Source organism: Mustela nigripes, chromosome 12 (genome assembly GCF_022355385.1).
Source record: "Mustela nigripes isolate SB6536 chromosome 12, MUSNIG.SB6536, whole genome shotgun sequence".
Classification (NCBI taxonomy): domain Eukaryota; kingdom Metazoa; phylum Chordata; class Mammalia; order Carnivora; family Mustelidae; genus Mustela; species Mustela nigripes.
In genome coordinates this window covers 42,412,698-42,439,947 of record NC_081568.1, presented here as the reverse complement: position 1 = coordinate 42,439,947, position 27,250 = coordinate 42,412,698, and the positions used below count along the sequence as shown (strand labels likewise).

The 27,250-nt window shown below is 42.6% G+C and overlaps 1 protein-coding gene and 1 pseudogene across 1 annotated transcript; one reads left to right on the top strand and one right to left on the bottom strand.

Moving 5' to 3' along the window:
- The first annotated feature begins 2,254 nt into the window (after nucleotides 1–2,254).
- On the top strand, nucleotides 2,255–26,107 carry SLC36A3 (solute carrier family 36 member 3). Its single transcript, XM_059416328.1, has 10 exons — nucleotides 2,255–2,394; nucleotides 5,692–5,782; nucleotides 8,195–8,283; nucleotides 10,920–11,015; nucleotides 15,960–16,044; nucleotides 17,049–17,267; nucleotides 19,522–19,620; nucleotides 20,003–20,169; nucleotides 22,604–22,773; nucleotides 25,839–26,107. Exons 1-10 carry the CDS (start codon nucleotides 2,255–2,257, stop codon nucleotides 26,105–26,107), a joined length of 1,425 nt encoding a protein of 474 aa, XP_059272311.1.
- On the bottom strand, nucleotides 11,420–12,740 carry LOC132027795 (rab9 effector protein with kelch motifs-like; annotated as a pseudogene).
- Nucleotides 26,108–27,250: the final 1,143 nt, after the last annotated feature.

Below are 27,250 nucleotides of genomic sequence, written 5' to 3'. Positions count from 1 at the left end.
GCACTTACAATTAGTTAAGGGGATCAATTTTATGTTATGTGTAACACAATTATTTTTATCACACAGTAAGTTGGTGATGGGATGTGTGCAAATAATGAAGCACATCCAGATGTTCACAGCTGTCCTCCCTGGATGGTGGGGAGGTTCATTGTCCTCTCTACTGTCTAGCTGACGTGTGTAGTGTCATCTTCCTACTTTCCACTCAGGGGCAGACTCCTTGAAAGTGTTCGTTGCTAAGCCTGCAGGACCTAATATGGAGTACACATTCACTAGAAAGTATGAAAGCAGTGGCTAAATGCATTGTGGGAGAGGAAACTCTTTCCAAATGGAGAAAAATAACCTTTGGGGTATCAGAGGAAGGAGAGATCTCAATGGACATTCAGAGGGAGAAAGAGGCTCTTGGAGCAGATTTTGCAGCAGTACTGAGTTTTGACATGGGCAGTGTGTGGCTCCCATAATCTTCCCAAGGAGCACATCTGGACCATCCCAAATGAACAGGCAGGCCAAGTACGGTGTACCCCGGCTTGCTCTGCAAAGGCATCTTTAAGATGAGGCTTGTATGCGCCAACACTACCCTTCCTTTCATGTGAAAATTCTTAACGTCATCTTGATCCTTCCCTCTCTTCTATACCTCACCTCACGTCTGTCCATCAGCACGTCCTCTTAAAGGTACCCAGATATCTCTTTAGCTGCCACTTGATCTAAACCACTGCTGGTAAGCACCTGGCTCATCGCAGTCCTTTCCTATTTATCTCCCAACATTGGCCCTTGCCCACCTTCAATCTGCTGCCAGCCTAATGGCCCTAAGAGATCCTGTTAAAATGCAAGTCATGTCACTTCTCTCCTCAACCTCTCCAAGATACCTCATCTCATTGTAAAAATTAAAGGCATTATAGTGGCGTACAAGATCCTACTTATCCCCTTCCATCCCTCTTCTATTACCTCTACGTACATTAACTGCATCTCTAGTGTAACCACATAATTTATCATCCAAACCAGGACACTTTTGAAAATGAAGAGAGGCATAATGGTAATTATGCCAGGGCAATAAACACATACCAGAAGAATGCTGGGCAAACCAGACATATATCCACTCTACTCATCTCCCCTCTCCTTTGTGTGTGCTGAGCCAGCCACGTGGGCCTTATTACCATTCCCCAAATGCCCAGACCCTCTTCTGCCTCAGGACCTTTGCACTTACTCTTCCCTCTGCTTTAAGTTTCTTACCCAAGACATAAATGAGACATGTTCCCTCATCCCATTCAGCCCTTTACTCAGATGTCACTTTCTCAGTGAGGATCTCTCTGACCACCCCATCTAGGATTGCAACCCTCTCCATCCCAGTCAGCACTCCGCATTCCCCTTTATTCCTTTATTTTTCTCTATAGTACTGACTACCAACTAATATAACATGACATATTTGTTTGCTGTCTCCTCAGTAGACTGAAGTTCCATGAGCATAGAGATTGTAATAAATTTCTACCCTAATGTAGTCCCAGGAGGGAGAACAGTGCCTAGTATATCTTAGGTGTTCAATAGATATTTGTTGAATGAATTATTTTTTAAAGTTTTTAAAAGTTTAAATTATTTTTTTAAAAGTACTCCCTTCCAAGTAGGTATATGTTCCAGAACATATGCCCTTCCTGTACAGGAATTCTGAGCAGGCAGCACTTGAACTGGGCCTTAAAAGACACTCTTCATTCCCACCCAGGGAAGGTGGTGGCTGGATCAGTCTCGGTAGGGCCACACCTGCATCCTGGGATTCTGTAGCACTTTATTGGCCAGGCAGACCTCATTGTGAGGTAGCTCTGGCTTCCTCCTCGCAGAGGTAGACAAACGCTGAACCTGGCCCCCCATCCAGGCACCAGGACCTGCAGTCCAATGGTGACTTCCTCCTCCCAGTCACACTCTTCTCTTTGCCCTATAGCACTTAGGGCTGTCCTGGGAGGGACTGGAAGCCCAGGTGAGTCCTGGCGTGTGGCCAACCAAATGGTGAGGGGTCCTGAGGGTCACAATGAGATGAGACTCTCCAAAGTCCCCCAAAAGCTAAGTGAGGCATAGTCAACATCAACTTCCCCTGCCACCAGCGCTTAACTGATTCGCACATTTGGGCTTCAGTCAGGGTCAGACACCCTCGGGAAACAGGAACCAGCATCTTGGGGCTGCAGCCTTGGTTTCTCTGGAGAAAAATCCATGGGAAGCTGGTTCAAGGCTATTACAGGCCTTCAACCTGTTCTGCCACCCCCCAACCGCCATGTTGAAGACGTCACTGCTTGGAAAGGACTTCAACAGTGCGCCCAGCAACTTGGACGACGGGTCCAAGTCACTCTTAGAGAGTAGGAGCGGTGTTGCTTCGCAGAATGTCTATCCTGCTGAGGAAGCCAATGGATTATCGTAAGTGGCCGCACTGCCCTTCCAGACCTGAGGCCAAGCGCTGCTGCCTTCACAGTGCTGGGCCACCTCTGCCTACTTCTCTCTTCCTAACACCCTTAGTCTCACTGAAGGAAATAAGAAATCCAAATCCAAGAAGGTTCATCTGTGTGGCTCTCTGTACTATTACACCTGTCTCCTAGCTTTTGCAGAGAACCCAAATAGAGTAGGCAACCCAACATGAGCTTGATTCTAGGAACAGTTTTCATCACAGGCTGGCTGCGTGTTCTTCCGCAGTTTCAGACTGCTTTCCTCTCTTTCTGCATCTGCTTTATTCATTCCTATTATTCTCCTTCCCTCCCTCCCTTCCTGCAAACCCACCCAGGAAACAAAAGGTAATCTCCTAGCCCCATGTCCCTACTTCTACTGCTACAAACACAGACACATGGAACTTTTTCTTAGAACTTTATTGCCAGTTAGACTATTATCCAGTAATCAGATCCGATAATAACCCTGGGCATAACAAGATTGTATATGACAATACCCAAGGTGGATAAGGATGTCAGGAAATGCCCTCACTCATGTTCTTCTAGGAAGAATTAAACAGGTATATTTCCAAATGGCAATGCTGTAATGTACATCAAATCTTAACCCCTATTTTTTTTTAAGATTTTATTTATTTGTCAGAGAGAGAGAAAGAGCATGAGAGTTCACAAGCAGGCAGAGTGGTAGGCAGAGGTGGATAGAGAAGCAGGCTCCCTGCCAAGCAAGGAGCCCAATGGGGGACTCAATTCCAGGACCCTGGGATCATGACCTGAGCCAAAGGCAGCGGTTTAACTGACTGAGCCACCCAGGCATCCCTTAACACCTGCTTATATAAAACATACAAATACCAACTTGACATATGCGTCCTTTGAAAGTACACACCTACATACACACACACACAGAGTAGGAAGCAGTGGCTGCTTTGGAGTGAGAGAATGCAGAGACCGAGAGGCAGAATGATGTATACTTACTAATAAGGTTTTCTGGTTCTTGTTTTTGTTCTGCCTTTTGAATTTATATCCATGTTACTTAGGTATTTTTTAAGTACAAATATAAATAAATACATCCTTTGATCAATAAACACCACTTCTAGGAATTTTTCCTAATGAGATAACAACAGGTATGCATAATTTTATTGAAGTACTGTCTATAATATTGAAGATTTAGAAACAGTAACACATTTAAATAAAGTATGGTACATACATACAGTAGAATGCAATATGGCCTTTACAAGTGATGAAGGAAATCTGTGGAAAATGTGTAGGACATACCATTCACAAAGAAAATTAATTTAGGATACAGTATTATAATGGTTCTGCATGTATAAAAGTGTGTGCCTTTAAAAACAAACAAACACCCAGAGAAGTGCTAGTCAAAATGCTAACAGTGCTTACGTCCAGTTAGTGGAATTTTGGTATTTCGTTTTACAATAGTAATGTATCATTTCTCAAAGAAAAATAAAGTGTTTTTTTTTAAAACCCCAACATGGATTTTACTCTCCAAGGCCCTGATCTATAATGCTGTTAGCTAGGGCATCCAGTTTCTCCAAAGCTAATTTCACCTTTTTCAAGAGATCTGATTCCACTTGGACAAGATGCTGCTTGTAGGCAAGAAGTAAGAAACGGAAGGACAGAAGGCACGAAGCGGGGAGAAGAACACATGCCTTAAAGAAGTTACTACTAAGAAGCTGACAAAACATAAAAAGTAGTGTTTTGGTTTTGTTTTGACATACTTTCCAATGATTGCAGTTATCAAGAAATGCAAGTCATAAATGTCCTCTTGGCAGTGAAGCGACAACAGGTGCCCACCCCCACCCTCAGGTGAATAGACCAAATTAATGAAGATGCAGAAAGTCAGGGGGGCCCCAAGGGCCTACCCTGTTCTCTCAGCCCCAACCCTTTTCCCAGGTTGGTACTGAATTATAAAATTGGACACAGCCCTAACTCCCTAACTGTTGGGACAAAGACCTGGAGATCTAAACACCGTCTCTAAGGGACTCACTCTGTGACCGAGGCAGTCTGCCTCTAGAAAGTTCTAAGACTGCACAAGGAGTTCCCTCCAATGGCCTCCTCAAGGTCCCTTTTATTCCAGGAGGAGGGGACACCTCTACCTGCTTAAACCAGACCTTGCTTGCCTTCATCCCAGCTCTGCTTCCCCTTCAAGTGAGTCCTTTTAGCAGGTGAGCACCATAAGGTCAGACCTCATGATGATGCTGAAGATGAAGAGAGGATGGTGATGATGGTGATGGCGGTGGTGATGATGCCTCACTTCTCAGATGTGCTTCATGGTTCCAGGATTCCTATTATCATTACCTCTTTGGATTTTTACCACTCCCTGGAAGTAAGGGCAAGAATTATCCTCTCTCTCTCTCTCTCTCTCTCTCTCTCTCTCTTTTTTCCTTTGTCATGAAATCTTTTTGTTTGTTTGTTTATTTATTTTTATTATTTCTTTCTCTTTTTTGGCAGATGAAGAAGCAGAAAATGTAAGCAGCTAAGGGTCTTTCCAAAGTAGTGACCAAATTTCAGAGGTTAATGGCAGAACTAGAACTCAGAACTCAGTGCTCCTTACCTCTGAGTTCATTGCTCTTGAATGAACTTTTCATTTCAGTTCCTTCTTGATTCTCTTCTCGGGATCTTGTCCCCCCTCCCCCCTTCCCAATGGACATGTGGTACCTGGGCAGGAACTGCTAGCGCAGACGTGGAGGGTGTTTAGAACCCTGGTACCCAGCCCCCTGTCAGGCACGTAGTAAGCATTCTGTATGCGTGATAACAATTATTATTAAATTGTATCCAATGCAGAGCATGGAATATTTCAGGGAATGTTGGTTGAATAACTGGATGGAGTGAACTAGAACCAGTAAATATTCCATATGTTGTGAGAAGTTATGTTCTTTCTAGTGAGTGAAATTAATACATGACCCGGCATCAAAATTTCTCTAGAAATTGAGAAAATTACTATTAGGTTTTTTCATTGATCATCTAAATGTAAAGCAGCTAATAGGTCTCAATAAATATTATGTGAGTGAATAAGTTGTGAAAGAAATCATTGGATGAATGCAATTGTGAATTATTTCATTAGAGCCTATTGTGTGTTAAATATTTGTCGGGTCACCTAAACTAGCACCAGCCCTGGATCAGCTGTTACAGGGGCCACTTCATCTGGTTTTTGTCCCTCTTCCCAATAGAGGGTTCTGGAGATGCTGAAAGGAACCTGAGCTTTGGGTCGCCTTTCCCATATACTAACATAACCTCTTGTCTCCCTACTCTTCCCCTACAGGATCATGCAAACGTTGATCCATTTATTGAAATGCAACATTGGCACAGGGCTCCTGGGGCTTCCCTTGGCCATGAAAAATGCCGGCTTATTGGTAAGAAGAACCTGTGTAATAGAAACTAGCTTTACCCATTTGGGGAGAAGGGGCAGTGGACCCCTAAGGCCTCTGTGCTATCAGTGGCCAATTTGGGGGTGCCCTCTGCAATAGGAAATGTGCCTCTTGGCATCAATCCACCAGAGTCAGCCTGGAACCAAATGGAGTGCTCCCAGAGGGGAGCTCCTAGAGGCTATTACTATCCCTCGCCCAGTTTTATTGAGATATAAATAGCATATCGTACCATATATGCTTAAGGTGTACCACATAATGACTTGGTATACATGTATTGTAAAATGATTACCACAGTAGGTTTGGTTAACATATATATGTATGTGTGTATATAAATTTTATATACATATATACTTTGCAACTTTTAGGCATACCATACAGCAGTGTTAACTATGGTCAACATGTTGCACCAGTTTATCTCATAACTGGATGGCCCCCTTCCTCCAACTCCCACACCCACCACTATTCTTAAAGACCCCCCACACTCATATACTGGCACTCAATCTGCTTCATCATAGCCCTCCCACTCCCTGGAACTGTAACCAGCCCATTTCATTCATTTACCTTAGCAGCCTGGTCCCTGCAGGCATGTGAGCACTGCCTCTTGGTTCAAACCCTAAGGCTGACTGTGAGAAAGTGGCCTAGAAGAGGAGGATAGCGAAGGCCTCACCTGTCCCCTGACACCCCATGTCATCCCACCTCTATCTCTTGCCTTCTACTGTTTTTTCTCCCTCATTTCTGTCTTTTGAAATCTGTCTCCTCTGTGAAACTTTACTGTTTCCTACTAAAATTAATGCCACCTTCCCCTTGTGTTTTTCTAGAACTTATATCTACCACACCCAGAATTCTTACAAAGATGAGATAATATTTTAGGATACCTACCTTCCTCGCTTACCTGAAAGCCCTGAGGGCAGGAACTCTCTAATGCATTCTTACACCTCCTCACAATACCTGCTGTAGAGACAGGACACCCAATTCATGTCTGTTGAACTGAATTGATGCAAAATATGTGATTTCCATTTAGATGATGCTTATTTCTCCTCCTCTTCAGGCTTGGTAAGGGGCCCACATGTCAAAATGAAGGCATATCAAAACTCTGGCTGCTTCTGACGTGACTTGCAGTCTGAGGCAGTTCCAACCCACAGATGAGACTCTCCCCCTTGGGAATCCTCGGGGTTCTAGAACCTCTGAAGAGTATTATTACCACATGGCCTCCAGCCAAACTCTCTTTGCCTGTGTGGTATTTGAAGATAGCTCTCTTACCCTCTGACTTTTGCTTCCTAAGGACCATTCGATATTTTCTCTGCCCTCCATTTCCCACCAGAACTTCTGATCATGGTTCATTTGAGGAGTACATACTGAGCACCTACTATGTGCGTCCTTAGGCTCTGCAAATGTAGACGTAAACAGGATCAAAGGAAGTATCTCTTATTTGGAGGCTGTGTTCTAGTGAAATCTAGTGGTGCTCTCGATCTCTCATTTGTTACTTTGTGATAATGTTCCATCAGGTCACATCTCTAAAGGCATGACGAGTGACTAGCACAGAGGAAGTCAGGGAGTCTCTCTTTCCTCTATGACCCTCTGATCATATCTGAGAGATTAGGATTAATAATGAGTTCTGGTTTTTTAATCTCATCACACAAAAATGGAAACTATGTGAGAATAAGATAGTTTTATTAGCTTGACTGCAGTAAATATTTCACTATGTTTATGTATGTCAAATTGTCATGTTGTACACCTTAAATATATAGTCTTTAAAAAGTAATAGGGTTAATGACAAATTAGACATACTAGAGCAATGATACTCAACTGGGGACAATTTTGCACACACACCTCCTAAGACATTTACAGTGTCTAGAGACATTCTCAGCTGTCACAACTCATGGGGAGAGGGAGTGCCGCTAACGCTTGAATAGAGACCAAGGAATAAGCCGAACATCCTGCAATGCACAAGAGGGCCTCCACAACATAGTATCATCTGGTCCAAAATATTGCTAATGTCCCCATTGGTAACTCCACACTAGAAGAAGAAAGCCAAGTCCTAAGAGAAACCTCAGTCCTCCAGTATCTTGTAGGAGGTGAGGGCTAGGGTGCGAAGAAGGAACGAGGGATCTAGAAGACAGAACCCAAGGCAAATGAGGAAAGGCAGGGGTTGTCTGTGGAGGTGGTAGCTAGTCATGAGAAGTGCCCTAGCAGAGACTGGGCAGCTACTTTGCAGTGATGCTAAAAAGGGCATTCGGACTAGACTGCCTACGGGCACAAGGACATTCAGGCAAGGACCTCCATCCCAGAGGCAGCTTTATCATGAGAGGGACACCCTAGCACCCAGACTAGGAGAGGACCAGTTATGGGAATGATCAATGTATGGCTCACTGTCCCCACCCCTCTTTCCCCACCTAGGTGGGTCCTATCAGCCTGCTGGCCATCGGGATCCTCACCGTGCACTGCATGGTCATCCTGTTGAACTGTGCCCATCACCTTGGTCAGAGGTGAGAATCCTGCTTCTCTCTCCCCCCAGTGCCAGGCCCCGACTGTGTGGAGTTTCCTTTGGCCACTGACCCACTTAATGAGCCTCTTCCCCAGCCATGCACCTACTGCTCTAGATTCTACAGAAGTGCTGGAGATACAATCGCAACGGGAAACTCCTCTGTCCCAGCCCCATTCTGCTAACCTGCTGGATGACTTTGTCAAGTTCCCGCACCATCTGACTCTAAATATCTGTACCTGGAAAGATCAAAGGTGATAGAAGATGCAAGCATGCTCTAGAAACTACCATGCATATGCCTGATACTTGGGATGTCCTTCTTTCTCTCTTACTCCCCACACCCACCCTCCCCCCAACTCCAAGACACATACTTCGGAAGGGCAGTTTGGGCCAGGGAAACCCGTTCTGGGACAATTCAGTCAAAGCAGAAACCGTAGTTGAAATGAATAATTCACAATGGCTCTGGTCATTGATAAAGCATACATTCAAATACTCAGTGTTTCCATATTTGAAACTCCCGACACACAAGAAATTCCTGAAAGAGAAGACAAATGCAACGAAGGTGAACAAGGCTGAGAGTTGCATATTTACAAACCAGCATTCATGTGTGATTAGTAATTCCTTACAGCCAACTGCCTGCTGGCTTTCTGTGTACAACCCTTATCTTCTCCCGAGCCACACAAATCCAGAGGGGTCCTTGCTGATATGCAGAAACTCCCCATAGGTCAAAGTAGAGAGAGTAACAGAAACTCCTCCTAAAGCCAAATTATCAAACCCAAACAGGTGTGTCCAGAGTACTCATCAGTCACACCTAACTTGTAGGGCACTTTCCAGCTCACAAAAACACTGTAAGAGCATTTATTCATTCAACAATTAAATTGACGGTGCAATTACATGTGCGAGGTACATGGTCAGAGCTTTAGAAGCCTTCTTTTATTTACTCCTTACAGTAAACTTTTACAGCAGGCACTATTATTGTCCCCATCTTACACAAGAGGAAACTGAGACCTAGGTGAACTGAACGTCTTACTCAGGGTCACACAGCTAGGAAGTGGCAGAGCTGGTATTCAAAGGCCTGTGGGACCCACTCCAACAATTCTGCACATCTCTTGCTGGGACAATAATATCACCTTGTAGGTTTTTGATGCCTAAGCTATGATAAGCCTTTTCCTGGTTTTTAAGAAGATTTTATTTATTTGAGAGAGAGAGTGAGACCATAAACTTGGGTGGGGAGACTGCAGAGGGAGAAGCAGACTCCCCGCTGAGCAGGGAGCCTGATGCGGGGCTCCATCCCAGGAACCCGAGATCATGACCTGAGCTGAAGGCGATTCTTAACTGCCTGAGCCACCCAGGTACCCCCTGATTTTTTTTTATGAGTTGTTTTTTCTTTTTCTTTTTTTTCTAATACAGAGTTTACAGACTGATGGTCTAAGAGCTTCACAATTTTTGTTTTGTTTTGCTTTAGTCTATGTTTAAAAACCCAGAGATTTCACATTAGGAAAAAAACAAACTTCACCTTCTCCTTGCCGGTTAGATAAGCTGACAGCTCTGGGGTCTCATTCCTCATTGTTCAGGGGGAACCGAGTCCCAGTCAATCCCTCTTAGAATAGGATGTGTACCAGGGGCTTGCTACAGTCTCTACTCTTCCCTCTTCTGTGGTACACCAGCCCCTTTCCCCCTATCATTGATACCTCATGCCTCGCAGTTTTTGAATTTGTAACCCTCAGACTAATAAATATACCACTCCTATGCAATGTGATGACCTCATTTATATGGGAGTGCCCAGCGTAATGAACAATAATAAAAATGGAAGGAATATGCCATATTTCCAGCAGCATCTCCACATTCATCAGTCACCAACTTCTCCCCCAAACCCAGATGGTGTGGTCCAGAAGTCTAAAGAGACTTGTTCAAGGCTTCTCAGCCATCTGAAGGGGGATGTGTTGGGATTTCAACCCAAGACCCAAGTCTGGGTCTCCCTCCCATTCCCAGCTACGTCGTCCCTCAGTTAGCAGTTGGGGTCCATCCCTTGGCCCCCTGCTGCAGCTCCCCCTGCTCACAGACGGTTCTTCAGTGGGGTTTTCCCTGCCCTTAGGAAGGGCCATCTAGGGCAGAGGGACAAGACAGATAGCAACTTAGGTGTCACATCCTACAGGGGTGCTTGGCAGAAGCCTGCACCCATGTTTGCACGGGACCTAGTCTGAGGCAAGTATCTCAAATGTTCCAACACCCTCAGCAGTGGGAGGGAGGGAATACAGTCCGGAAAAGACTATCACTGGCTCGGTCATACCCAAATCCCCTGTTCTACTTCCTACTTCCTCCTGAAAAGTTTGCACACCTTTCATGACCCCTCTTCCCTGGTTTGTAGACTTAAGTCAAGACAAAGCTACTGTTTCCTTAAAAATCTTCTTTCACTTAAATATTATTGTTTAAGAAGACAACTACAAAAAAGAAAAAAAAAAAGGCAGTCTCCTGAAAGTTGTAAATGTATTTTATAAAGTATCTTGTTAATACCATTGCTAGAAAATTTCCAGAATATTCCATGCTAACACACAAATATATAATAATTACTCACTTTGGGAGTAAAGTATACCCTTAACAAAAATGCTTTAAGTTGTACATTGCTTGCCCTTTCCCTAGACTGCAAAAGACTTTCGTGAACTATGGAGAGGCCATGATGTACAGCCTGGAAACCTGCCCAAACGCCTGGCTGAGGACCCACTCCGTGTGGGGAAGGTAGTACTCATAAATGTTGTAGCAGTAGTGGTGGGAGTAGTAAGAACAATAATAATCCTCACCTGGTCTTCCCTTATTCCTAGTTAGAGGGTTAAATGAATACATTGTTGTTACAAGCCATCCAACAAGACATTGCTCCATTCCCAACCCCTCTTCTTCCTATAAGTAACAACTGATACCTAGTTAGTAAATATTCTTCTAGACTTTATCTCTACAGGTACATGAATATACGTGTGTGAGTGGAAATACAAGTGTCATTTAGCATTTTCTTGTATACTAAGTAGAATTTTGTTTTTGAAATTTGCTTTTTCAACTAATAATATATCTCTAATTTCTTTCCATGCTGGGACATAAAGATCTACCTGGTTATTTTTTTTTGTCATTTAATAGAAATATTGGATTTATTAGTCAACTATAATCACAATATAATCACTATAGATTTCCCCTTCTGTATTCATCCCACCAGACGCAAAACAGGAATGTGTCAGTCTCAATTTCTTCATGTGAGTCAGCATCTTGGGTCACTCCTTTGTCAGTGGAAGTCCCTTTCTCAGTATCACAGTTCAGAGTGACAAATTTGAATCTTCTTTCTCAGAAGTACACATCACTGGCCATGGAATGACACACATAGAATGATCTGAACGTCCAGGTGGTAGAAAATTTTCAGATTTTTAAAAAAGATTTTATTTATTTATTTGACAGGGAGAGCATTCACAAGTAGGTAGAGAGGCAGGCAGAGAGCGGGGGAAGTGGGCTCCCTGCCCAGCAGAGAGCCCGATGTGGGGCCAGATCCCAGGATCCCAAGATTATGACCTGAGCCGAAGACAGAGGCTTAACCCACTGAGCCACCCAGGTGCCCCGAAAATTTTCAGATTTAAGCAAAGTCCATCCAATGCTGCTTTTCTATATAATACTGGTACATTGTGTCCAGTGTTGCTGCATGGGAGAGCCATCCCTACAAAGATACAGGTGTTTCCCCACAATCTCAGTTGATTGCACAGCACAGCCTATGGGAGGTGCCCCAGTGGGACTCAACCTCTGCCACTTCATGTCACTTTAATCAGTGCAATGGACATTATCATAGAATTTGTCCCCTACCAAGCCTCATGGATGAAGAGCTTTGTCTCTTGCTGCCACCATCACATGAGGGTGGAGGTTTTCCAAGTGTCTGTCTGTGACCAGGTTAGAGTGTCTGTGTCAAACACATGCAGCTTCACACCCAGATGGGCTGGGCACCTCTCTTTCCACCTGCAAAGACATACAACTGGTTTTCAATGGCTGCATGATGTGTGGAATGTTCTTGGGGTCAGTGGGGGACTGCTTAACTCTGGCATGGTCTCAAAGTCCTAGTTCCACGATTCGGAACTTGTAGGCAATTTCAGTTTCCTGACCTCCAAACACCCAGATGCTATGAGGTGCACAAGAGGAAATGGAGCTGGCAAGCTTGTAATGGGGCAAGAGGCCCTCCAGGGTGGCTAAACCCCACTGGTATGTTCCCAGACCTGTACTGTGCACAGCAGAGAAGCTCTTGCTTGGATCTGCTCCCCCAACAATGAAGATCTTCCCTCTCTTGGCATCACCAACTGTGTGCAAATATGAGCAGCTGTGGCCAACTCGAGCACAGGAGCTCTCTTGGGGCAGGGGGGTGGTGCAAGGTATAGTCAAGGTCTACCATGTTGCTTTCCTGGGCATGTCTCCAGGCTCCAAGACTGGCAGCAGCTTCATGGTGTCCTGTGGCAGCTTAGGATGGTCTTGGGCTTACGTGATTATTTTTTAAGGCTCAGAATGTTCCTCAGTGGAGACATGTGCCATAGTTGCATTTAAGTCTTCCCCTAATAGTGAACATTCAGGCTGCTCCCTTGTTGATAAAAAGTGCCTGTTACACAAGATGACTTTCTGTGTCTTAGCATCTCTGATTATCTCCTTGACTTTATAGATAGGCAGGGAGGGTCTTTAATGTCCTGGAAATATGAGACAACCAAGGCTCATAAGGAAAAAAAATACCAGGTCCATGAACAGATACAGATAATGGTTACACTGAAATTCGACCCAAACCTAAAATTCCAGCCTTTCCCAGCAGAGTCCTTCGGGAGGTAGTGAGCAGTATTGTGGCTGCCAAGATCCCTTCTGCAGCTCCTCTCTTGCGACTCTCAGTAGGTCATTGCTCTCTTGATCAGGAGACATTCTGATTATCAGACAGGTGAGGTCATGGGGCAATAATGAATGAATGACTCACAAACACTCATCCTCTCTCCCCAAGGTTTATGTTTCAGATAACCCCTAATCAGAACTTTTGGGTAGGAAGGGTCCTTAGATACCACCATATCCATGCCTATTCAATGGCGAAATATAGAGCCCAGATAGGGCAATAAAGCTACCCAACATCACACAGGAATTTAGTGGCAGAGCAAGAACTAGAATCCTGAACTTCTAGTTCCCTCCCATTACATTGTACCATTTCTCGAGAGGCCCAGTAACTGAGAAAGAGTTAGGAACATATTTTAAACAATGATTTGTAATTCTTAGTGTGCTAAAGGATATGTGGGAGCATGAGGTAGGCAATAATCATCAATGGGTGCTCAGGCCATAAGGTGAAAAGTCATTGGGAGACTTTATATAGGAGGAAAACACTGACACCACCCAACTCCAGGTATTAATCATAGCATCTCATGTCTAGACATGGGATTACCAGACACAATGTGTCTTATAATGGAATACAGTAGGGAGTACAGAGTATCACCCTGGAAATATTCTTGCCACAGAAATGAATAAAGAACCTCAATCTAGTCAAGCTGATAGATCTAATACCAGTTTAAAGGAAACATGGGGTATGGAGAAATGCATTAACTGACATTATGAAGAAGTCATCAACCAAATCTAGGAAGTGGGACATACTACAAGATAAATTATCTGGTATCTTCAACCCCCCTAAATGGTTAAAAATTGCAAAGAGGGAAAAAAAAAAAAGCAGAGCAAGGGGAATGCAACAGTTCTAAAAACTGAAGAGATGTAGTAGTAATAACAAAATGCAATGTATAGACTTGTTTAGAAACCAGCAGTAAAATAGATATTTTTAAGACAATTAGAGAAATCTGAATATGGACTGTTATTAAATGATATGAAGAAATTATTACTAATTTTGAAGGGATGATAATGGCATTTTAGAGATCTATATATAGTAAGTCCTTATCCATTAAAGTTATGTATGGAATTATTTACAGATGAATTGCCTTAAATTCTCTAATCTGCTACAAATACTCCAACAAACAAGCATGTGTGTCATAGGGGTAAAGGGAGAGATAGAAGAGGACTGGCAAAAAGTTAATAACTGTTGAAGCTGGGATTGGCAGGTGAGGAGTAATGGATTATTGTCATTCCTTTTGTATATATTTAAAACTTTCCATCATAAAGAGAGAAAACATCTCTATTCTGGTCTCACATGATACTGAGCTTCTGATTTCAAAGGCTGATACAAGAGTCAGGAATCTGGTTTTTTGTTTTTTTGGTTTTTTTTGCATAAACCTCAGGTAATTCTGATGCAAGTGGTACTGTACCCCAACTTTGAAAACCACTGCTCTAAGGCTATACTACCCTGAACACATCCAGTTTCATCTAAACTGATCATATTTTTGTTCCTTTAAACAATAAATGCATCTTCAATTTTGGGACAATTGAAGAATACAAAAGAATAATGACAAGAATGGACTATAATATACTAAATCTTAAAAATTGTGAGTTTTTTTGTGTGATATCCCAAAAGAGGAAGAATATATCTTTCTTAAATACCAACTGATAAATTTAGAAAAAAATGCCAGATAGAATGAGAAAACCATCACTCTGTCACCGATGAAATAATTGATTCAGACAAGGATCACCAATGAATGTTAAAACCCTTGGTTGGAGAGGAACAAGATATTCATCCATCTCAAAGCTTTACTTGCAGATTATAACGAGATTAAATGTGCATTTGCAATGGACTCATCTGACAGTCATCATCACAGAGGAGCCACAGGACAGCATGGGCCTCTCAATATGATGGAAAAAGTACCAAATATCACCTATGCGGTATGCTTGCCAAATATACTTACCTGAGTCTAATCATGAGGAAGCAATCTTCCAAGTCTATAGTGTGGGACATTCTACAAAACAATTTTCCTGAATTCTTCCCCCAAAAGCCAATGTCATGGAAAATCAAAGAATGTGGAGGTTCACAGGGCTGGTCTACATGGATAAAGACTAGAGATATAGCCACATGCAATATAGAAACCTCAATTAGATCCTGAATCCAAAAAATAAATAATAGCTTAAGAGATATTTTGGAGACAATTGGGTTATTTAAAATATGGACTATATATTTGAGGACATTGAGGTTGATTTTCTGAATCATAGTCTCCAGAGGGATATGCTGAGGGAGTTAACAGTTGAAGTATTATGATATCTGCAGTAGTTCCGAAAAAGAATGCCTGTGTGGGGGAATGAATATGTACATTCATATACAAATCCATACTTATATAATGCAGTTAGGGCCAAAAGTTAACAATTGGTATATTTAGTTCAAGGACATATTGATGTTAGTTATACCAGTCTTTCAATTGTTTCTGTGGGCTTGAAAAAAAATTTTTTTTCAAGATTTTATTTATTTATTTGACAGACAGAGATCACAAGTAGGCAGAGAGAGAGGAGGAAGCCGGCTCACTGCGGAGCAGAGATCCCAATATGGGATTCTATCCCCAGGACCCTGGGATCATGACCTGAGCCGAAGGCAGATGCTTTAACCCACTGAGCCACCCAGGAGCCCAGCTTGAAAATTTTTAACGTAAAAAAAATGTAGCAGAGTATTAAAAATAATAACAACAGAAACAATCACTTCAAAAAATAAAAACAAATACATTTTAAAAAGTAATTTGTTTTCTCCCTCTATCTGTCTCTTCTTTTCCTCTTCAGGTACACTGTCAGCTTCTTATTAATCACCACCCAACTGGGATTCTGCAGCGTCTATTTTATGTTTATGGCAGACAACTTGCAACAGGTGAAAAGGATCTTCTGGGCAGAGTGGGAGACAACCCACTGCTACGGCTGCATTAGCAAAAGTATAGTGTTCAGATAGAGGGGGGAAATGGTTTCATTTGTCATTCCTCATCAGTCTACATGGGGGTCCTTTCAGTCCTGTCACTTGTTAAGAGGATTATTGAGAAGTCAAAGCAACATCTGAGGAGTAGCCAGGATGGAAAAGAGGTCCAATCAGAAATCATTGAGAATTTTTAGCCTGAAAAGTGTTGCTGGAATTCACTGTAGGTATCTCAGGGTTGTCACATAGAAAATGACTGATTAAATATGAGACAAATAAGCTGCGGTCCTGGTCCTCATTGCTTTACCAAGAGGCATTATGAATCAGTCATAGCGTTCTTTCTTGGCTTCATGCATAGAGGAAGCATAATTGGTTTTGTGCATTCAAACAGCCAGAACTATGGCAAGTATTGCAGATGAAATATTCAAGCAGATGGATTTTGTTCAGAGCTTTCTAGTTTTTAGGACTAGCTAAAGTTAGAGAAGATTTCCTTCTGTAATCAACTTCCATTCTCTGAGTATATGAAAGGAAACCACTTGACAGGAAAGAAGAGGTTCGGTTAGATGACAAAAGGAGATTTTACGATTCTAAGGGTTTCTTATTGTCACAGTCATGGGCATCATGGGCACCACAGTTGGGGTTACCAGATTTTGGGAAAAAATATATATGTGTGTGTGTGTATACACACAACAGACACACACACACATATACATATATGCATATGTATATACAAGTGTGTGTGTATATATACACACACATATATATGTGCAACACCCAGTTAAATTGGTATTTCAATAAACAGCAGGTTTGGTTTTGTTTTTTTACTGTGAATATGTCTTATGGAATATTTAGAACATACGGACTAAAAAGTTACTTGTTAATTATCTGAAATAGAAACTTAAATGGGCCTTTTGTATTTAATCTGACACTTCTAACTACATGGCCCCTCTTTATGAATACATCAGATGGTAGAAGAAGTCCACATGACCTCCAGCAACTGCCAACCCAGGAAGACCCTGGTGCCGACGCCCATCCTGAACATTCGCTTCTACATGCTGACAATCCTGCCCTTCCTGGTCCTGCTGGTGTTTATCCAGAACCTCAGGTTGCTGTCCATCTTCTCAATGCTGGCCAACATCACCACCCTGGGGAGCATGGCTCTGATCTTTGAGTATATCATACAGGTCTGTGCCTAAAATCGACGGCAGAAGGGGTTCTGAGACACCTGGGAAAGGTTAGTATCATGGGAGGGTGAAGGTGAGGAAGGTGACCTGCTCTGAGCTAAAGTGACATCTGTGAACGCTTCGGCCCCACAAGCTGTAAGAGATAGTTGACATCATCATTGTCGTCATCACGCTGGATAACAGTGAGTCATTTGACAATTAGTTATCGAATACCTTCTGTGATCCAGGCATGGTGCAAGGCAGTGGGTGAAACTGATGGCATATCTGCTCTCATGGAGGTCACATTCATTTGGGGAGATAAACCTCAACTAAGAACCAACAAAAGTTGTAACAGTGGTAGGTTGACAAGGGATACATGCATGATAAAGAAATTTTATTTACTTGATGTCAAGTTCTTAACATATATTAACTCATTGAATCTTTTCAGTGGTACTATTTTACATGTTTTATATTTTGTGAGTACTCAGCTTAGAGACAAGGAAACTGACACACAGAAAGTAATTTTTTCACTAATTTCTATCAGTTTGCTTCCCAAGCCCATGCTTTGCTATTATCATAGGCCCTGAAATTCTACCATTATAGCTTCATTTCTTTGACTCTGAAAATCTTTGGGGGCCATATTAGTTTCCTACTGCTCCTGTAACAAATTATCACAAATCTGGCCTTTTAAAACAACACAAATTTATCTTACAGTTCTGGAGATCTCACTGGGATAAAATCAAGGTGTCAGCAGGGCTGGGTTTCTTTTTGGAAGCTTATGGGGAGAATCTGTTTTCTTGCCTGCTCCAGCTTCTAGAGGCTACCCACATGTCGTGGCTTATGGCTGCCTTCCATCTCCAAAGTCAGCAATGCAAAGCTAAGTGTGTCCCACACCACCATCTCTCTAGTTCTCTTTTCTGATCCCCTTTTCTACTTTTAAAGACCGCTGTTATTACACTGGACGCACCCAGATGACCCAAGATAATCTCCTTCTTTTAAGGTCAGCTGATTAGAAACCTGAATTTAGTCTGAAAATTTAATTCTCCCTTGCTAAGTAATATAACACATTCGAAGATTCCAGGGACTAGGACAAGGACATCTTTGGGAAAGAGCCATTATTCTGCCACAGGAGTCTATTAAAATAATCATTCTCTCTGCATGCATGTTGCTGCTATAGTAGAAGTGATGAGAAAGAGGCACTGGAGAGTGGGAAGACAGTAGAACTGAATTCTCATCCAAGCTACGCCAGTATCTTGCAGAATAGCCTTGGGCAACTCCCTTCTCCCTGGGTCCCACTTTGCCTACATGTAAAGATGTGGTAAATACGTGAAAAGCACTCCTGAAGAAGGAATGAAATTCTGATCTGCACTGCAACATGAATGAACCTTAAAGGCATTATGCTCAGTGAGATAAGCCAGCCACAAAAGGACAGGGATTATATGATTCCACTTTATGAGGTACCTAGCATTCTTAAATTCATAGAAACAATGTAGAATAGAGATGACCAGGAACTGGGTAATAAACAGTTATTATTTCATGCATACAAAGTTTCAATTTGGGAGGATGAAAAATTTCTGGAGATGGGTGGTGTTGTACATCAGTGAGAATGGACTCGGTGCCACTGAATTATACACTTAAATGTTTAAAATATTAAATTTTATGCTATGTATAATTTACCACAATAAAAACAAAGAGCTTTTTAAAAAATATTTATTTGTTTGTTTGAGACACACAGAGAGGGAAAGAAACCATGAGTGCAGGGAGGGACAGAGGGTGAGGGAGAGAATCTCAAACAGACTCCCCACTGAGTGTGGACCCCCCAACATGGGGCTCAATTTTAGGACCCTGAGATCATGACCTGAGCTGAAATCAAGAGTTGGATGCTTAGACACCTGGGTGGCTAAGCTAGCTGAGTACCTGCCTTCAGTTCAGGTCATGGTCCCAGGGTCCTGGGATGGAGCCCTGCACCATGATGGCTCCCTGCTTGGTGGGAAGCCTGCTTCTCCCTCTCCTTCTGCTACTTCCCATGCTCAAGCTTTCTCTGTCAAATAAATAAATAAAATCTTTTTTTAAAAGTTTGAATGCTTAACTGACTGAGCCACCCAGGTGCCCCCAAGAGCTTTTTAAAGAGAAGAGGTGTGACTCAGCTCTAGTGACCTCACAGGTGTTCATGACACTCATGAGGGCAGGTGTGGCCCAATTTTCTACCAGGCAAAGTTCAAGGATGACTCTAATACCATGGCAAAACAAATGCTCTTCTTCTCCTTCTTCTCAGGAGATTCCGGATCCCAGCAGCCTCCCCTTGATGGCAAGCTGGAAGACCTTCTTACTGTTCTTTGGTACAGCCATCTTCACCTTTGAAGGCGTCGGTATGGTAAGATGGATGTGGGGTTTGCATAAAGGGTCCACAGTGCTCTCCGGGGAAGCCAGTTGTTCCAGATGTCTTAAAATAGTAACGAGAAGTGCAGGATATGATCTTTTCCTGGTGGAAGGGAAAATCAGGAACCCATCGTGGTCACCAACTCCTCCATGCACCACACTAAGCCTTGAAGACTGAGTGCAAATGTACTCATTAGTCCAGCCAGAGTAGGGCACTCCTGGCAATAGAGAATGGAAGAAAATAAAAAAAGAGTGTAGCCATTCCTGACCCTGGGCCACCCAGAGAAGGATGTCTGTACCCGCAGATGAAGCCTGCTCCTTCACAAGGGGCCACGCTTCTGACTACCTCTTCTTTCTCAATCTTCTTTAACCTTTAGGTTCTGCCTCTCAAAAATCAGATGAAGCATCCACAACAGTTTTCTTTTGTTCTGTACTTGGGGATGTCCCTTATCATCATCCTCTACATCTGCCTGGGGACACTGGGCTACATGAAGTTTGGGTCCAACACCCAAGCCAGCATCACCCTCAACTTGCCCAATTGCTGGTATGTCCCTGCCTGCCTGTACTGACGAGGGTAGTAGAGTCATGGGATCTGAGTCTTAGCAACAGAATGTGACATTCCTTTGGGTTGTCACTAGCACCATACATTAACTGCCAATATTGGTGAGAGGATAACATGTGGGTTTGATAATATAGGTATTGTGCATTATCTGGTTAAGCTCTCATAACAGCCCTATGAGTTAGCATGATTTTCATCAAGTCCAGTTACTAGACGAGGAAGTTGCTATTTGGAAAGTCTGTATAGAAGTTGCTATTTGGTCCACAAACGAGGTGAGAAGCTGAAACTTGACACTGAACCTGTCTGATTCTATGGTTCAAAGACCCTAAAACAGAATGATCTGGGAGTGTTTGGGAAATACAAACAGCAACAACAAAAAGTGTAACTCCAGAATAATGATCGAGGGTCTCGCAGATGGACCACTACTCAGGCCCCCAGTTCCAGAAATGGACCTAGACTGCCATTGTTATGCCCCAGCTGGAATTTAGTTTGGAGTTCTTACATTTGACTATTCATTCATTTACTCACCCACTTGTTCATCCAGGTAACGTTTTTGGGGCTGGCACACAGCATTCATCAAGTGTTAGCTATTATCATTATTCTGACAGTATAGAGTGAGTGCTTTGCAACTCAGCAGTCAGTAGAACCAAGTGTTGAAGGGCACAGGTTCTAAAACTAAGTAAAGGGATTTGCATCCTGGTGTGCATCCTTATGTGACCTTGGACAAGCTAGCTAATTTTACAGACCTCATTTCCATCATCAGTAAAATGGTGATAACCCTAATGCCTATGTGTATTGGCTTGGTTATTCTCTAGTAACAAACAACTCCAAAATTTCACTGGCTGAATACACACAAATGCTTAATTCTATGCTCATGCTACATGTCCATTATGGAGAGGCTGGGGCTTGGCTCTTGTACCATCCCCACTCAAGGACACAGAATGAGGAGACAGCCACTCCCTCAAATGTCAAATCAAAACATTACGGAGAGGGCAGTGAATCATGCCCTTCACCACGAAGCTGCCAAAGGAAAAGAAAAATGCCCGGTACACAGTAAGTATTCGTCAAGTATTAGCTCCTGTCCTTGTTATGTTCAGAGTCGAGTAGAGTGGTAGGGTCTTCAACTCCCACAAGGCCACAGCTATAAAATGTGAAAAATACCACCAGCCCCGCACACCTCATTGTGTTGTGGTAATGACTGGGTGGGGTAATAATGTGGAATTTCCTTGAAGTCTTAGCTTACTTTAGGCAAGTAAGATATCATTCTAATATGCTCCTCCCATTCTGGGCCATTCAGGCTGCCTTTGGCTACCTTGGGCAGGGCACATTCCTTGTGGCAGGGTCTCAGCTGGAAAACGTGGGCATCAGCTACCGTGAGAACTTCACATCGGCTCTGAACCTGGCTGGCGACCAGATTCCCCAGAGGAGCCGTAGACAAGTACCCCTTCCAAATAAGAAAAAGGCCAACAACCCAAGGAAAAAATGGGCGTGAATCCACAGTTCACAGTCAAATCTTTTAAATGGCATTTTATATATTTGAAAAAAATATTTTGTTTCCCTTATAATTACAGAAATGCCTGAAAAAAAAACAGAATGACATAGACCAACACACATTCACACATTGTGTTTTGACAAAGATGCCGGGAAGCAAGCTTTCCAAAAAGCTAGGATAACGAAGGGGAAATATGTCAGTAGCTATCCTAAGTTCAAATCACATGTACTTTCAGCCAGCATTTTTACCTCTCAGGGTGTATGCTAATGTGCATAGATAACTATGTAGCAGGATATGTTTTGCAGCATTGTTTACTAGCAAAAGACTGGGAATAATCTAAATATCCTTTAACTGGGACTGGTCAAAAAAATTATAGTGTATCTATGCAATTGGAATATTAAGCATCTATTACAAAGAAGAGCCAAATCTATGTGTACTGATAAACAATCTCCAAGAAATATTTAATGAACAGAAATGGAGCTCAGCTGTGTGTAGAGGATGCTATGGTATGTGTGTAGGTGTACCTATATTCAGTATAAGGTTTTTTATACGCTGATTATTTTTGAAACGGCTACAGGAAAATTCTTAGAGGAGTTGCCTATGGAAAGAATGGGAATCAAGGGTGGGAGGGAAGCTTTTCACTCTATGACTTTTGAACTAGGAATTTTACTCTATATAAATAGAGCTTTTCAAGAAAGTAAAAGAATAAAAGGCACAGGTGCCTGAGACTGTACAGGTCTAATGAGTCAGAATATCCAGGAATGTCACTTTTAATGAGCTTCCTGGGTGGCTTTGATGGCAGGTCAAGCCTGAGCCAGTTCTGTAACTCAGTGATAGGTGTACCAGTACACCAGAGCAATGAGTGAGTCCTGAGTGACCCTGCCCAGGAGCCAAATCAAATTTCACGTCCTATCCGTCTGTCTACAGGCTGTACCAGTCGGTCAAGCTGATGTACTCCATCGGTATCTTCTTCACCTACGCCCTCCAGTTCCATGTCCCAGCCGAAATCATCATCCCCTTCGTCATCTCCCAGGTGTCAGAGAGCTGGACACTGTTAATAGACCTGTCTGTCCGCACAGCCTTGGTCTGTCTGACTTGTGAGTAGGATAAAAGGGCATTCTTTCTCCAAAGCTATGGCTGCTAGTCACACTGGCATCTACCCCAATATCTCTGGCTCTGCCACTTACTTTCTTTGGACCTTGGTCAAGATAACTTCACCTTCCTGAACCTCAACTTTCCATCTGAAAAATGGGCTTACACATGGAATGTATCCTTTGGCAGGTTTGTGGGAGAAAGAAGTACCATTCATTCAATCATACTCTTATGTGCCTCCCAGATGCCAGGTGCCACACTGACATTGCCTTAAACTCATGACAGCCTAGCATCATAATATTACCAACTGGAGGAACAGTGGACCAGAGAGTTTAGGTAACACACTCAAATCATAGAGCTGCTAAGTGACAGAGCTGGGAACTGAGCATCGGTTATATAGCACTTAAGTCTGTTTTCCATCGTGCACCATATTGCCCTCTATTATAAATTAAGATCAAGTCCCTATCATAAAGTAGCCTTCAACTGTAGGAGAAAACAAGGGATGATTTGTCAAAGTCTTGGCCATCATTTTTTGGGGTGCAACCTTTTCCCCTCTCCTCCTCCCATATTCCTTCCTTAATGCTTCCTTCATTCATTGATTCACTCATTCGTTCTACATTAGGCACTGTTGTAGATGTGAACAGGGCTGGAGAATTTTTTCTCTGAAGTTTGTCCAGGGAAAGAACATCAGAAAAGGTGCCCTATGAGGAAAGAGGGAAAGAACTAGGGACGTTTTGCCTGGGGAAGTGAAGGCTTGGGAAACTTTTCTATCTGTCCTCAAACACCTATGGTATATATGCAAGAGAGAGAAAATTTAGCCCTAAAGAATCCAGGAGTCGGAGATTAAAGTTGAAGAAATGAAGTTTTAGTTCAAGGTCAGGAGAAACTGTGTAATTGTTGGAGCCTTCCAGCAGAAGAATATGCTACCAGATGCTATGCACCACATAAATGGATTTCTGGAAGCAGAAACAACACACCTGCTGGTTTAAGGTACTACAGAGTTTCTGGTCTGTAACAGGACACTAGGGACCTGCAGCTCTATTGTTTTGAGATCATTCCTAATAGGAAGGGTCTAGCTTGAAGAGAAAACCTGTACACAGGTTCAGGCCACTTGAGATCAGGGAAGACAGTGCTACACAGAGCTGACTGTCTAATGACAGGCCCCGTTTCTGTTACATGCCAGATGACCACTTCCTCCTCCTTTATTCAGCAGTCAATTCCATGATCTTTCATTCATTCAGCAGTCATATGTTGAGCACCTACTATATGCCTGGCATTGTGCTAGGCACTGGGGATACAATAATGAATAATAAAGAAGACATGTTGCGTAAGAAATATATGCAAGGAAATAATTACAACACATTGTGATGAATGTTAAGATGGCACGTAATGAGGTACCATACAATTGTTAAGATAAGAGGATACTCTGAGAGCACATTAGAAGGTCCTGTACTTTAGCCAAGGCCAGATCAGGGAGTTCTCTCCAGGGGAGTGATATTTCAGTTAAGACCTAAAAGATAGGGACACCTGGGTTGCTCAGTTGGTTGAGCATCTGCCTTTAGTTCAGGTCATGACCCCAGAGTTCTGGGATGGAGCCCCACATTGGGCTCTCTGGTCAGCAGAGAGTCTGTTTCTCTCTCTCCTCCTGCCCCTCTGCCTGCTTGTGTTCCCTCTGGCTTTCTTTCTCTCTCTCAAATAAATAAAGTTTTTTTTTTTTTTTTAAAAGACCTAAGAGATAAGTAGAAGATAGATGGAGAAGTGAAGAATGAACCACATTAGGAAGGAGGCTGTGCACAGAACTGAGGCAAGAACTAAAGTAGCGGGGAGTAATAAGACATGAAGCCAGAGCACCTGACAAGGCCCAAGTTGTCAGAGACCTTGTGCTAAGGAGATGGACGTGGGGAGCCATAGAAGGTCTGTGAGCAGTAGGTTGGTATCACCAGATAGGATCTTTCTAGAGAACTCATCCAGACTGCCTTATATTATAGCTTTCCATTAAAATATTTTCTCTGCCCTGTCAGTGTGAGGTGTCCTGGAGAAGAGATAGATTTTCTCTGTGCCTCCTCCAGTAAGCAATTCATTAAATATCTGAGAAGGGAAAGCTGTGGACCTGACCATCCCATCAGAGGGGTGACGAATTCTCAACTGCAAGAGTTGATGTGTCTCTCTCATTCTCTGAGTAGATGTGTTGCAGCAATTTCAGAAAGAGGTGAGGTTTTCTTTAAATCCAGCAGGCTAGTTTGAGTGTTTTTGTGGACAGTTTTTCCCTAATTTGTTCATAGGAAAATCATACAGTTGTGCAAAGTGAAATCATATATGTGGTATAGTTATTCACTCATACATTATTGAAATTGGAATCCCCTAGAAAATCCATGATGTCTGTTCATCATCTGCAGGAAAGATGGAGATTTAAGACCATGGTGTTTTAGATGAGATGGGGAGGGAGCAACTTATTGCTATCTTCATGTATTATGTTCTTTTTAGTTACCAGAATCATTCTAGGAGTAGGAAAACAAGTCATTCAGATTCTGACAACCAAGCCATCTCCCATTTTTAAGTCATTCTCGCTTCTAGATAGTGGCTGTGCTTTGTAGAGTAGTACAAATTCACAGTAGATTCAGTGTCTGAGTAAGAGCATCTATGATGTACAAGTTTTTTCATATGCAAGGGATGCAGCATAGACAAGTGGAAGGGGCTTAAACACATTTCAATGGAGTCTCATCTCAAAGCATTTGTGACCTTGACCACATTCCATGTCCTTGGAGCTCTAGATTCCCCCATCTCTTGAATGAGAAGGAGATAATAGATGCATGGTAGAGGAGCCCTTCCTCTTTTATGTTTTAGGTAAAACATAAAAGAAAAGCATCTATATTGGTCTTTAAAACAGCAGAGGGAATCCAAAACCACAGTGTCTGACCTACTGCTCTCATCTGCAAGGGATCCCTTGCCTACAACATTTCCAAAATGATCTGGCATCCATGGGATTATAAGGCTCCAAAGAAATGTTTGGTTTCTGAACTTTCCTCTTGCAGGAACAATCAGGGATTCTAAGTTTCTTCTCTCCCTGCAGGTGTCTCGGCCATTCTCATCCCCCGCCTGGACCTGGTCATCTCTTTTGTGGGCTCTGTGAGCAGCAGTGCCCTGGCCCTCATCATCCCACCTCTCCTGGAGCTCATCACCTTTTATGCTGAAGACATGAGCTGTGCCACCATTGCAAAGGATGTCATGATCGGCATCCTGGGCCTTTTGGGGTGTGTATTTGGAACATACCAAGCCCTCTATGAGTTGATCCAACCCATCAGCCAGTCCATAACCAATTCCACAGGTGTCTATGCATAATCATCTATTTTTATTCTAATGGCTCTCCTTTCCTCCCATCCCCAACTTGACTTTCATTGTGGATGTTATATACATTCATCAAACCCCAACATCTCTATATTAATTAGCGGCTTCTCTTTATCTTTCCATGAGAAATGTACATGAAACAAGTCAGTACTCCTACCTCTCAGACTATGCCTTTTTTGGTTTTGGATTTCTTTGGAGGTCTTTTGTCCCTATGAACCAAAACCACATTCAACCATTTGTACCATCAGCCTCATGTACTGGGAAGAGGGATGCCATTCGCCCATGATATCCCTGGAAACAGACCAAGCATGAATGTAAATGCAAAAGCAATTTTTTTTTTCTAGAGAAAAAAGAAACAATTTTTTCCTAAATTTGCTTCCCTTAAAGCATAAGGTTTAGAGAAGTATATGCTGGGGAAGTAAGGTTTTCTATTTGAATATTCTTCTAAGTGGAAGAGTCACAGACAGAACAAAAACAGAACTTATCAGTAATTTTATCCAACCATTTGGCTCTGCCACTAATTTCCCAAGGGATCTTGGGCAAGTTCCTCCCTCTCTCTGTCTCAGTTTTCCCATCTATGAAATGATAGACTGGACGAATTGGTTGTTAAGGGTTCATCTAGATACAACATTCTGAAAGTGAAAAAAATAATTTATCTTTCAAACCACCTGTGTGAAAATCAAAGTGTTTGCCATCTAGCAAGCCATATTATTGCCCTGGAGATATGGGCCTACCAGAAATAAGGTAAGGAATACAAACATAATTATTAGCAATCTGTTGTAGTGGTGACTTCCCTACCTAGAAGACATTACCTCTTTCTCTCTCTCTTTCTTTTTTCTATCATATCCCAAGGCCACTTAGAACTATTTAGGCTGAAAAGGCTGTGCAATTTGTGCGAGAGAAGGATTTCATCATGTGCAAGGACTACTGACCTACTTAACAAAAATTAGACCTAGTATTGGGAAGGGTTTTTGAAAAACAGACAGTCTTGTACTCTGCAGATGGGAGTATACATTGTTATGGCTTTTCTGAGGGACAATTTTATAATACATAAGTTTTTAAATATGTGGCCCTCTGACCCACTAGTCCTGAGAATTTATCCTAAGAATATTTTGGGTTTGCAAAAATTTATGCAAA